Here is a 13,000-nt window from a genome sequence, read left to right on the forward strand (position 1 = left end):
GCGCGTGAGAACCCCATCATGAGGGCCTGGACAGGTCCCCAGCCCGGGAGCTGAGGAGAGGCCGCATCCGCTGTCACACCTACTGCCTGTATCCAGCAGCAGGAGAGACTGGTCACTGAGACCCAGGGGCTGGCTGCTTGTGTGGACAATTTCCTAAGTGTGGAAGCAACAGCAAAAAGTTCCCCAAGAAAGACCTGACAGATTTTAAGGGTAAAATACTATACTAGAAGCACATAGGAGACGGGGGAAAACATTTTCAGCAAATGACAGAAACACCTTTTGGTATGCCAAAGATTCGTACAAAGCTGTTAGAAAAGCATGACGAAGGCCCCAGGCGATGCGGAAAGGATGGGAACCTGGCAGCCAGCAGGCTCTCGGTGAATTTGGTCCCGTGTTCTCCCCCCCACCGGCCCACCCCCATAGGTCCATACCGTAAACCCACTGATTCCCCTGAGGAGAATTTAACCCGGGGAGAGCCTGAAAGGAGAAACTCCACATGCACAGATATGTTTGCCCTCGCTTTACTTTATGATCACAGAAGTTGCAGCAATGGGCAATGACTAAGTACAGAGTGGTGGCTTAATTCCTCCGAGTGTTGAGCTGCCACACAAGTCATCTTGATGAGGACACATGGTAACATGGCAAAGCCTCGCGAGAGAACAGGGTGTGAGCAGGCAGGCAGGGTAGTTCGTGGGGCAGGCGGTCTGACGTGGAGAAACACTGGCTTTGAAGCCCAAGAGACCGGGGTCCCATCTCAGCTTTGCTCCGACACCGGGTGTGGCTCAGCTGCCGAGCTTCAGTGGTCCCATCTGTCCAGTGGGAATATTGTTAGCTCCCCTGCGGGTTTGTTGTGAAGATGAGAAGTAAGCCCCCATCCAGCACAGCAATGGGTGGCCTTAATTGAGCACCTACTATCATCGCAACTGTAAAAATACTTAAACCTAAGGCAAACGGTAGAAACACACAGGCATGGTAACCCCATGTTACCATGGGGGTATGGTTGGCATATTGCTTTTCTCTTTTCTAGAGGCTGGAACCCAGGCATTTCTGTGTTAGAGGACGTCAGATGTTCTAAACATCACTGTATTTTATGAGTGAGGGTGCCTACGCCACCCAGACTTGTACCCGGTGTCCTCCCCACTCTGTGTCCTTGGCTCAGGCCCCAGGGCCTCAGGGAGAGAAAATTCCTGAAGCTGTGCCCACTCCTTCCTTAGACTCAGTCCCTCTAAGCTTAGCTCTGGACTGGAGTGCCGTATCCCCAGCTTATCACTCCTCCCAGGCCCTTTTTGCTTTAAGAATTTTATTACAAACCACTTTGGGGAGTGAAAAAGGGCCAGCACGGAGAAACCAGAGGTACACAAAGGTCTCACAGCAGCAGTCTTTGGGCTGTGGTGCTTGCTTCCCATTCAGATGGTAACTCATGGGCAGAACTCTCTGTTGCCGGCAGAATTACAGCCCTCCAGAGATGTCCACATCCCAATCCTCAGCCTGTGAATATGTCAGGACGTACGGCAAAGGGCAATATTAAGGTGGCATATGGAGTTAATCAGCTGGCTTCAAGGGAGCAAGCTTATCGTTGGTTATGCCAGTGGGCCCTCTGTAATCACCAGGTCCTTAAATAGTGGGCAAGGGAGGCAGAAGAGAGGGTCAGAGGAAGATGTGATGGCAGCAGCAGGGTCAGAGATGTCGCCTGCCTGGCTTTGAAGGGGAGGGGCCACCAGCCAAGAAGAGTGAAGAAGAGCTTAGGGCGTCAGGTGAAGTCGCTCTGTGGCCACGTTCCCCAGGGAGGCCCTGGTATAGCTCAGCGCATGTGGCTCCCTGAGTGAGCAGCACCCCGTGCTGTGGCTTTTCCGATGTGTGTGGACACCCTGTGCTGGAATGTCCTGTGCTCCCACACTCAGGGTACATCCGAGAAGGCTTCCTGGCCGTGCAGCATGCCGTGGACAGAGCCATCATGCAGTACCACGCAAACGCCTCCACGCGCCAGCTATTCGAGAATTTCACCGTGATCGCCAAGAGGTTCCCATACCCTCCTTTCATTTCGGACCCCTTTCTCGTCGCTATCCAGTACCAGCTGCCTCTGCTGCTCATGCTGAGTTTCACTTACACCTCCCTCACCATCATCCGGGCGGTCGTGCAGGAAAAGGAGAGGAAACTGAAGGTAACGCTTTAAAACACTTGGACACGTTGGTTCTAGGCACAGTGTATCTGGGGCGGTTGTGTCCCGGGCCCTGTGTCAGGTGGGGCAGCAGCTGCGCCTGCAGCCACAGAGCAGTTTGGGGTGGCGTGGGCACCCACCCTGGTGCTGGCCTATCTTGGGGCTTCTTTGAAACCAGCCCTGGTGTATCCAGATTTTAAAAACCAAACGAAAGCACCATATTTTGTGTGACGTATACTAAGGACTGAATGTGGTTCTGGAGCTGCCTTGTCCAACTAGGGAGCCACGAGCCCCTGAGGGGCTCCAGCACTTTCAATGTACCTGGTCTGAACTGAGTCGTGCCAAGAGCGTACAGCACACACTGGGTTTTTGAAGCCTTAGTACAAACAAATAATGTAAACTAGCTCGTTAGTCATTTCTATATTGATTATGTTAGAAAAACAGTATCTTGGACGTTTTGGGTTAAGTCAGATACATCATGGAAATTAATTTTACTTGGTTCTTTTAACTTTTCCTTTGTGGCCACTGTAAAATTCTAAATGACATATGTGGCTCGCGTTCTATTTCTGTGGAACAGATCTGCTCTAGAGATTACATAGACAGCAAGCCAAAATGTTTGCACACACGGCTGAGCAGAAAGCTAATTAGCTTCGCATATAGATGGAGGACAACTGTAGTTCTAGACGGTCAGGCACAGACCGATGGGAAATTCAGAAGTATATGAAGTGTCATTGAAAGGACTAGCATGGACTTAATTGAGTGAATACTATTCACCTGAATGAAGAGTATCACCTGTAAACCCACACCAGTGACACTGTCAAGATTATCCAAAACTTATTTCAAGTTCCTCTTTTGGCAATGTCTGCAGTGCCAGTGAAATGACATTTAGTGTGTCCTCAGAGGCACCAGATCTGTGATTATTGGGGCTGGGAGCACTGATGAGGTGGGTACTGTCTGCTTGGGCACCTTAAATCACATCAGTAAAAGTGGTACAGTGTTAGGTTCAGTAGTTAGCAGAGGATGATGAAATGGTTTGGAAAAGAACATTTGTCCACATGACACCTACAGATGCAGAGGTAAAACCAATGTGGCAGGTGGTTAAGTGATTATTCATCCTAAGGGGTGGGTACATGAGTGACCATTGTACCAATCTTCCCATTTTTCTGGGGGCTGGAAATTGTGCATAAGAAAAAGCTGGAAAGTCAGCCACCTGGCTCAGTGCCTGGCTCATAAAAGACAATCAACACTGGTCCCCTCCCCTAGACTAGCACTATCCAATGGAATATTCTGTGGTGATGGATGGACACGTCCTGCGTCTGCTGTCCACTGTTGTCATCACTGGGCTAGCACGACCGAGGAGCTAAATTTTTCATTTTATTTCATTTTAATGAATTTCAATGGAAATAGCAACATGTGTCTGCTGGCCACCATATTGAACTGAGTAGCCTTCGGTGCCCTGGGACTCCCTGGTCAGTGCAGGAACCGGCTTTCCTCACCGCACCTCCTGTCAGCCTGACTGGGACCCTGGAGGAAGGCCTGTCCCCGGCATCACTGTATTCCTGTCCTTCCTGTAGGGGCCCCCGCCCCTCACAACAATAGTCTGGACCCCTCATTTCAGAATAGCAGGAGGGGAGGCAGTAGCTTTGGCTTCTAAAGTGTTCCCACGTCACTGCTGATTCTGGAACAGCCCTGGGGCCACGCTTTGCAGCAAGGGAGTTCGTGTGGTTGGTACTAGCGAGCGGAGGGACCAGGCTCTGCTCTCCTGACTCAGAACCCCGGCACCAGTTGCCCTACCACACAGCTTGCTGGGGGGCAGTCAGGGGCGCTCAGAAAAGTCTGGGAAGCACAGGCCGGGAGTTTGGGGTTGCTCCATAGAGTGAAGGACTGCCCAGCGAGTTTGTTAGCTTAGTCAACACAAAGCTAATGCGTGCTCATATCTGAGGGTGTGACAGGTGGGGGCCAGGGGTACAGTGGCCAAGTAGAGGCTAAGGGAGCTCACTAGGGTGAGGGGAAAGGTGGCTAATCTTGGCTGGGAAGCAGAGAGGGAGTCCCAGGGGCTTAGCAGTTAGGACTGGGGAAAGGTAGGAAGAAGGCGCAATTCCTCACGCCCCAAAGTCAGGGACTGACATGACAGAGCCACCTGTGTCTTCTGTCTCCGGCCAGTGTGTGCTTCACTGTTCCTCCCGTGTGTCCCGTGTCCTGCCCTGGCCTGTGTGTGACACCCACCGCGCATCTGCGCCGTCACACACAGGCTCTCAGGGCAGCCAGTGCACGGAGGGCGCCAGGGCCCGGCCTGGAGGCGGTGGGCACTCGGCCCAGCAGACACCTGAGGGCGGGTGTCGGGGCGTTTTGCTCCCCCAGGAATACATGCGCATGATGGGGCTCAGCAGCTGGCTGCACTGGGCCGCCTGGTTCCTGCTCTTCTTCCTCTTCCTCCTCGTCGCCGTCTCCTTCATGACCCTGCTCTTCTGCGTCAAGGCAAGTGTGACTTCGAGGGGGTATCTGATGTTAAGAGCATGGCTTTCAGGCCGATGGGAGGCCAGAGGCAGCCCTCGCACCACTACAGAGACCCCGAGACGCCCTGTTTGCGGCTCTCAGGGGCGTCTGCCTGGGCTCGGTAGAGAGACAGGACCGGTGGTTTCTCAGTCACGCTCCATGTAGACCCTTCGCCCATCGCCACCAGTTTCATTCGTGGACAGACTGTTTACGACTCTTCCTGGTTTTGTTTCCACCTTCCCCACTGTCACCTGTGCATGCTGACCTCTGCGGTGGCACGCGGCGCAGGTGAAGAAGGACGTGGCCGTGCTCACACACAGTGACCCCTCGCTCGTGCTGGTCTTCCTGGCCTGCTTTGCCATCTCCTCCATCTCCTTCAGCTTCATGGTCAGCACCTTCTTCAGCAAAGGTGAGTCGTCCTGCCCCCTGGGAAGAGGACAGGGCGGGGGAGGGGGGCGTGATCCAAATCTCAGAAAACCGGGCACTTTCATTTGGGATAAGTAGAAATAACCCGGAGACTGGGGCGGGGGGCGGGGGACTGTTGTACGGCACCTTCCTTTGGACTCAATGTTCTGGGTATTGAAGAACATCCCTGAATAATTCTTTTCAAATTTATTTTTAATCATAATGGACATACAATATATTAGTTTCAGGTGGACAACAGTGATTCAACATTTATATACCTTACAAAGTGGTCACCACCGTAAGTTGAGTAACCATCTTCCCCATATATAGTTATACCAACATTATCAACTCTATTCCCTGTGCTGTACGTTACATCCCCATGGCTTATTTTATAATCAGAAGTTTGGGTTCTCAATCCCCTTCTCCTTTCCCGCCCCTCCCCCCCTTCCCGCTGCTCCGGCAGCCGTCCTTCTGTTCTCTGTCTCTAGGAGTTTGTTTCTGTTTCATTTTGTCGGTTCATTGGTTTGGCATTTTAGATTCCACATGCAAGTGCAATCATACGGTGTTTGTCTTTCTCTGTCCAACTTATCTCACTTAGCACAACACTCTCTTGGTTCATCCATGTTGCAAATAGCAAGCTTTCGTTCCTTTGTATAGCCATTAATATTCCACTGCACATGTAGCACCTCTGTATCCCGTCTTCCACTGATGGACGTCTAGGTTGCTTCCATATCTTGGCTATTGTAAGTAGTGCTGCAGTGAACATAAAGGTGCATATATCTTTTCAAATTAGTGTTTTGGATTTCTTCAGCGAAATACCCAGAAGTGGAATTGCTGGGTCATATGGTGGTTCTATTTTTAACGTTTTTGAGGAACCTCTATACTGTTTTCCATGTGGCTGCACTAATTTACACTCTCACCAACAGTGCATGAGGGTTCCCTTTTCTCCACATCCTCGCCAACGCTTGTAATTTGTTGTCTTTTTGATGGTGGCCATTCATTCAGGTTTCAGGTGATAGCTCATTGTGGTTTGATTTGCATTTCCCTGATAACCAGGGATGTTGAGCATCTTTTCATGTGTCTGTTGGCCATCTCATGTGTCCTCTTGGGAGAAATATCTACAGAGGGTGCCAAAAAAATGGATACACATTTTAAGAAGGGAAAAAACTGAATTAATTGTAATACTCAATATATGCTGATAACAAAGATGGATACAAGTCACGTTTGACTTCTGCAATGACAAGAGGTGCTCAAAGTGGTTCCCATCAGCATCCAGACACTTCAGATTATGGCAAACTACTGCTTGAGCATAGATAACATCTCTTAAAACATGTATACGTTTCTTTGGCACCCCCAGTATTTAGGTCCTCTGCTGTATAATAAACTGTGTCAACAGTTAGAAGATCTGTATAACTTAATAAGCGATGTTTTCCCAATGAACAAAGCATTATGTTACAAAATCATGAAAGAAGATTAATCCCTTCAAAGTGTAAGTTAGACTGATGGGTTTTAGTGTAACAGAGTATGAAAAGATCATTGTTTGGTTTCATTCCATGTGGCACCTAACCTTTAAGGAATTACCTCTTGTTTCATGGTGTCATGTCAAGAAACCATATCCACAAATATCTGAAAGGCTATTAAATACCCCCCCGCCACCTTTCCTACTAATATATGTGGAGCTGATTTCTTCATTCACTTCATTCAAAACAATGTAACACAACAGAGTGAACGCAGAAGCAGGTATGATAACCCAGCTTTACTATGTTAAGTCAGACATGACAGAGGTTTGCAAAAATGTAACACAATGTACTCGTCTCACTAAATCGTGGGAAATAGAGCTGTTTTTCATAAAAATATTTATGTAAACTTGTAATGGGTCTATTATTTTTATTCTTAAATCTTGAAATTTTCTTAGGATTAACTTCTATACATTAAACATTGATACACATGTGAGCTACCTAAACAAAAGGTCTTTGACGTCCTTAATAACTTTAAGAGAGTAAACGGGCCTTAAGACCAAAGCATTTGAGGGCCACCAGCGTGGACTAAAGCCGTGTTCTCCCCACACCTCCATGACCTGGTCCTCGTCTCTTTCAGGTCTTTCCCACGTGTCACCTTATCAGAGCCTTCCTTGGCCACCTCGTCATGGTCACAGCTCCTGGCCCAGGGAACATTATGTCCCCATTCTTTGCCTTATTGCTCATTCATTTACTATCTGTGTCCCCACCGGATTATAAACTTGGGGTGGGGGGCTTTGTTTTGTTTGCAGCAGTCTCCCAGGTGCCTGGAACAGGGTCTCAGTGAGTGTCTGTAGGATAAATGAGTGAATGAGAGGGTCCAGACCAGGTGAGAAGTAAGACGTGGGGGGCTCAGTATGAGTCATGTCAGGTGTGTGACGTCCAGGCAACTGGAAGTGAAGTCTGCAGGAGAGGGCTAGAGAAATCAGTGTGGGGGCCCGGGCTGAGGGAGACACGTGCTACCCCGGGCAGGTTCCCTAGGGCACAGGTACCTCGACAACACAAGGTGCTGCAGGAGCCTGGAGTCCCCCAGCACTGGGGCCTGTGTTCCAGCGTCAACAGCTGATTCAGGGAGGGGTCAAGCGGTTCGCCCCACGAGGGTTCTTCTTTCTCCGGTGGATGGAGCACAGTCTCCCTTTTGACACATTCATGCAAATGCTCTTTACTATACTTGTCCTCCTCTCTCCATCTGTAGCCAACATGGCAGCAGCTGTCGGGGGCTTCCTGTACTTTTTCACATACATCCCCTACTTCTTCGTTGCTCCTCGATACAACTGGATGACTCTTAGCCAGAAGCTCTTCTCCTGTCTCTTGTCTAATGTCGCCATGGCGATGGGAGCCCAGCTCATAGGAAAATTTGAAGCGAAAGGTGAGTGTTTTCCTTTTCCACAAGCTGCCCTTGCTGGTTTAGTTACACGCAGACAGAGTTCAAGCAGAGGCACCTCTAGCTCTCGTGATAAACAGACACGTCAGGACAGCTGCGCCAGTGATGCATTTAGAAGCCTTGGCATTGGCCATCACTGGGCCAGTGCAGTCCCTCCCTTGAGTTTTCTCAAGGCCCTGCCTTGAACCCGCTGTTATTGTAGGAAAATGCTGGATGTGAGTATCTGTACCTGCTGATGTGGGATTCCACTCAATTACCTCTGAGTCTCTGCCTGCCTCAGGAGGCATTCGGAATGATCACCCACATGGTCTCAAAGTCCATTGGTTTTGATCCACTCCTACCTCTCAGTAAAGTGGTACCATTAGCATCTCCCCACTCTCTCCTCCCCTGAAACCTGCAATGAGTCAAGATGAGGATGGGGAGGCCCGAGAGAGAAACAAGGGAAAGACCAGAACATTGTTTTCTTGATTTTTGTGAAATTTCCTGATGTTTAAAATATCCTGGGGATCAAATAAGACAGTTCTTTGGGCTGACTTTGACTGCAAACCCTGCAGTCGCTGCTCAGATTTCAATTGATGTAGTCAAGCATGCTCCTCTAAAAGGGATGAGAGGGCACCTAGTGTGACCCTTAACCCCTCACCTACTGGGGAGTCTGCAGAGATGGAGAGCTCACGTCTTAGAGCTCTCTGTCTTAGGAGAAGGCCCCATTCATTTCCAGATCACTCAAACCCGTCCCACAGAAGGGCCTTGCAGAGGCGGCTGGACTCTGACCGGCCCGCCCCACCTCTCTTGCTTGCTCTGTTTCTCAGGCACGAGGGGTGCAGGTGAGTTTCTGCGAGGCTGGTGATATGCTGGCATCCGTCTCCCTGGAGCTTCTGTGCTTTGTGGCTCCACTAGCAGGAGATGAGCAGTCATTCCCCTTCTAAATGACTGACCTGTGTGGATTTTAAGACCATTTGGGTCCTGCCCTGTCCAGATGTTCTCTTCAGGCTGGATGCTCTTGTTTCTTCCCGCCATGCAATTCCTAGTTGTAGCTGTCTGGTTGTGAGTCTGTGGAAGGAGGCAGGTGGGTAGTCACGGCAACCTTCAGTGTGGTTTTATCTTTAGAATTTTTGTCTTCACTTGGCAATGTCTTGTAACACTTTAACTTTTAAATATGTGCATTTCCATGTTTAGCAGTGTGTGATAAAATTGCAGGCTTTTAAAATACACAGGCCCTTCCAGGGTTCAGATAGTTTTCTAAAAGCCATTTACAAAGAGGAATCTAACTATATGGCCCCTCTTGTTTTTCAAAGTTCTATACTGAATTTTCTTAAAACAGGCACATTTCTAGTGGTTTGAAAGTGAACATTGACTAAGGTTGGAGAGCAGCCACTTCCATCAGGGACCCTCGAGCCAGCAGAAGGTGGACTGGTCACACAGAATCCTCAAGCATCGTTTGCACTGTGCTGTTGCAAACCAGAGAGAAGACAAAACACTATGAGCAACACTAAATAGAGCTTTATACGTGTAAAGTTTTTCTCTTTTTAAAAACATGAAATGTGCACTGTTCCAGTGTTGGGCTTCTCGCACATATATGTACGTGTATGTGTATATGTGTGTTGTGTATATAGGTCATAAATCAAACGTGAGCCCATATAGTCAGTTCATGATCTTTTGCTGGTTCTATCACATCGATTTTGTAACTTACTCTTGTCTTAAAGACCTGGAGAGAGTCATCAGATTCTCTATAAAAGCGGGAGAGGAGACGTCATGCTGCCTTGGCAGGGACACATGCACGTGTGCTGTCTGCGGCTGCAAGTTCGTTTTAGGCCCGTTTCCTGGTGTGTGTTCCAGGCACAGGTGTCCAGTGGCGAGACCTCCTGAGTCCTGTCAACGTGGACGACTGCTTTACCTTTGGCCAAGTGCTGGGCATGCTGCTGCTGGACTCGGTCCTCTACGGCCTGGTCACCTGGTACATAGAGGCCGTCTTCCCGGGGCAGTTTGGTGTGCCCCAGCCCTGGTACTTCTTTGTCATGGTGAGTCCTGACACCCCTGCTCCTCACATTGGCCACCTCTGTGAGGGTGAGGGGTCCCCAGCATTCATTCTGGATCCCCTCCAGTCCCTGACATACGACGCCTAGTCAGGCTGGGATAGAGGTGCCTGCCCTGTGCTCGGTTGGTGAGCTGTGTGTCCAAAAGGCCCTGAGACCCACCCCGCTACCCCCATCCCATCCCCGCTGCCTGAGATGCTCCCTGCTCTCCAGGGTCCAAGAGAAGGAGCTCGCTCTGGCCCACCACCCACAGTCCCAGCACAGCCCCACCTGTGCCTCTTTCTTGTCACTTGGGGGGCTTTCTGCCTACAAAGTAATACAGCTTCCTGTAAAAATGATTGCATTGCCGGAATATACAGCACAGAGACAAACACCGTTGACACTTTGGTGTGTAGTTCCTCGGGTTTTTTTCTATGCATAAACCACTTATAGTGTACACAATATGTGTGTATAACATATATAGTTGGTTTTTTAAGAAAGGGATCATATTGTAAAAATGCTGGAAACCTGCTTTTTTTTTTAACCTAGCAATGGTACGTCTTAGATTAAATACCTCTGTTTAGATCTATTTATTAATATACATTTAGATTTTTATCTATACGTAGCTATAAATTTTGTTTTATTTATAAATACAAATATACTTAAATATATGCATTTTTATGAAACAGCTTCATTTTTTTAATGACTGCACAGTATTCCATGGATGTCCCACCATGTATTTAACTAATTTCCTATTGATGAATAGTTAGGTGCCACGTCAGTGTTAATTCTTTGATTCAGCAAATACTTATAAAGTGTCCATTATCTATTTCCTCAAATCTAAAATGCCATGGATTATTAGAGGCACCATTACTTTATCACTAAAAAAGAAAACTATGGTTAGACTATGGCATTCCATGATTTCTAAGACACAGTCTGATTGCAAAGTCAGAAATGTGAGAAATGTGTCCCTTACAATCGGTGGCTCAGGCTGTGCCAGAGCTATTCCAGGCACTAGAAATACACTGGGACTCCCCTGTGGGTTACACGAATTCTCCACCCTCGGGATTACTTCTGGGGTTACTTCTTCCAGAGCCCTGTTCCTACCTTTCCTGTGCCCCTGCCCACACCCTCGTGTTACCTGTGCCCCCAGGTTACCCTCAAGGGTGGGGAGTATATATGGTTTGTAGTTATAGTCTTACCCCTCACACAGCCTGTCACTGTGATGGCCAGACAGAGGGTAGGGGGTTGTCCTCGTCTAGACAGAGGATGAAGGGTCGTTCTTTAGACAGGGAGGCCCAGCCCTTTGGCTCCTCCTGCTTAGTTCACAAGCGCCCATGGAGCTGAGCTGGGAGTGTGAATTGGGGCCTCCTTCATTTTCTGCCCCAGTGTCATTCTGGACTAGAACTTTCAACAACCTGTCCGTATTAAGTGTCAGCATGTTCTTTTCCTCTGTATCATATCTTAGTGGATATGATACAGCACTAAGCCTGTGAGTTGCCCTCATGCCCTATGGCAGATCAGGACGCTGAGGCTGAGCGCTTTCCCAGGGGTAGAGAGTGAGAGGCTGCGTTGGATCCTGACCCAGCACTGGGGCTGTGAGTGGGGTCTCCTACAGAGGAGGCCGTGTCTGGGGACACCGAGGGCTGGTGGCTGTGTGTGTTTAGCATGTCCGTTAGTTGTTGCTCTGTCACAAACACGACGGGCCTTCTGACACCCACCTGATCTCTATCCTAGCCCTCGTATTGGTGCGGGCGCCCGAGGACAGTTTTAGGGAAAGAGGAAGAAGACGACGACCCTGAGAAAGCGCTCAAGACAGAGTTCTTTGAAGCTGAGCCAGAGGACCTGGTGGCTGGGATCAAGATCAAGCATGTGTCCAAGGTGCCACACTCTGTGGGGCCGGGCCGGGTCAAGGGGCGTCAGGGTCACAGGCGGTGAGACCTGCTGCCTTGCCCAGGGCTGTCCCCAAGCTGGTGACCATCGTGCAGGCCTTGTTACCTCCTGGATCCCTGGGGCTGCTGTCCAACAAGCTGTCCCAGACACCGGCCAGCCCTCGGGCTCTGTGTCACCAGGGCCCACTGTAGAGACTCGGTCAGATCAGCCACACATGCCACCACCTGGACTTAACCTCTCAGTAGCTTTGTAGTGAACACTCACTGTGCTGGCTGCACAGTGATGCCTGGGCCTCATGTGCCTTCACTTCCAGACATGGGGGATGTCTGGGACCTGGAGGGGGCAGGGGAGGCCGGAGAGTAGCGGGGGGCTACATGGCGTCCAATCAGCACTCTCCCCAAAACTTCCCACCTCTCTGTGCTGTCTGGTGGTGCTGGGTGTAGTTCCCCTTAGAACCCTCAGTGGGTATTCCACAGGGGAGTGGGAGGGGCCCGTGGAGTGAGATCCCAAGGGGCGTCTGCCTTTCCTCCAGGTGTTCAGAGTGGGGAACAAGGGCAAGACGGCCATCAGAGACCTGAACCTGAACCTGTACGAGGGGCAGATCACCGTCCTGCTGGGCCACAATGGCGCGGGGAAGACTACCACTCTCTCCATGCTCACAGGTGAGGGTCCACGTGGCCACCGCAGCCAGTGGGGTGACCGGCAAACCCATTCACAATAAAACGAGGTGAAACCATGTGGACTCGGTGAGGTCCTCGCACCCCTTGCAGACTGGCAGGATATTCAGCTGCACCTAACCCTCGGGGGTCTTCTGCTTGGCCGTAGGTCTCTTCCCCCCAACCAGTGGCCGGGCGTATATCAACGGGTATGAAATTTCACAAGACATGGTTCAGATCCGGAGGAGCCTGGGCCTGTGCCCGCAGCATGACGTCCTGTTTGACAACCTGACAGTCGCAGAGCACCTGTACTTCTATGCTCAGGTGAGCTGGCCGGGTAGGACGCGGAAGTCGTCGTTGCCAAGCTTGTTCTATAGCCTGCCCCTCGCTCGGGTTCCGGAGGCAGCCAGCTGGGCCCGTAGCCTCCCGGCCACAGAAACCTACTCCTAGGAGCCCCCGCACAGCTGGAGTAGGGGAGG

The 13,000-nt window shown here is 50.2% G+C and overlaps 1 protein-coding gene across 3 annotated transcripts in view; it reads left to right on the forward strand.

The window, feature by feature from the left end:
* The window catches only part of ABCA3 (ATP binding cassette subfamily A member 3), a 44,473-nt gene that overhangs the window by 13,066 nt on the left and 18,407 nt on the right, over positions 1 to 13,000 (forward strand). For all 3 annotated transcript variants that reach the window (XM_074322818.2, XM_074322817.2, XM_074322816.2), the window contains 8 exons: positions 1,902 to 2,161; positions 4,520 to 4,636; positions 4,943 to 5,063; positions 7,772 to 7,945; positions 9,797 to 9,978; positions 11,710 to 11,853; positions 12,398 to 12,527; positions 12,691 to 12,845. In XM_074322818.2, coding sequence (XP_074178919.2) covers positions 1,902 to 2,161; positions 4,520 to 4,636; positions 4,943 to 5,063; positions 7,772 to 7,945; positions 9,797 to 9,978; positions 11,710 to 11,853; positions 12,398 to 12,527; positions 12,691 to 12,845 — 1,283 coding nt within the window. The remainder of the gene's footprint in view (positions 1 to 1,901; positions 2,162 to 4,519; positions 4,637 to 4,942; positions 5,064 to 7,771; positions 7,946 to 9,796; positions 9,979 to 11,709; positions 11,854 to 12,397; positions 12,528 to 12,690; positions 12,846 to 13,000) is intronic.

The sequence above is a fragment of the Rhinolophus sinicus genome, chromosome 10 (genome assembly GCF_057876585.1).
Source record: "Rhinolophus sinicus isolate RSI-liver-muscle chromosome 10, RSI-T2T, whole genome shotgun sequence".
NCBI classification, from domain to species: Eukaryota; Metazoa; Chordata; class Mammalia; order Chiroptera; family Rhinolophidae; genus Rhinolophus; species Rhinolophus sinicus.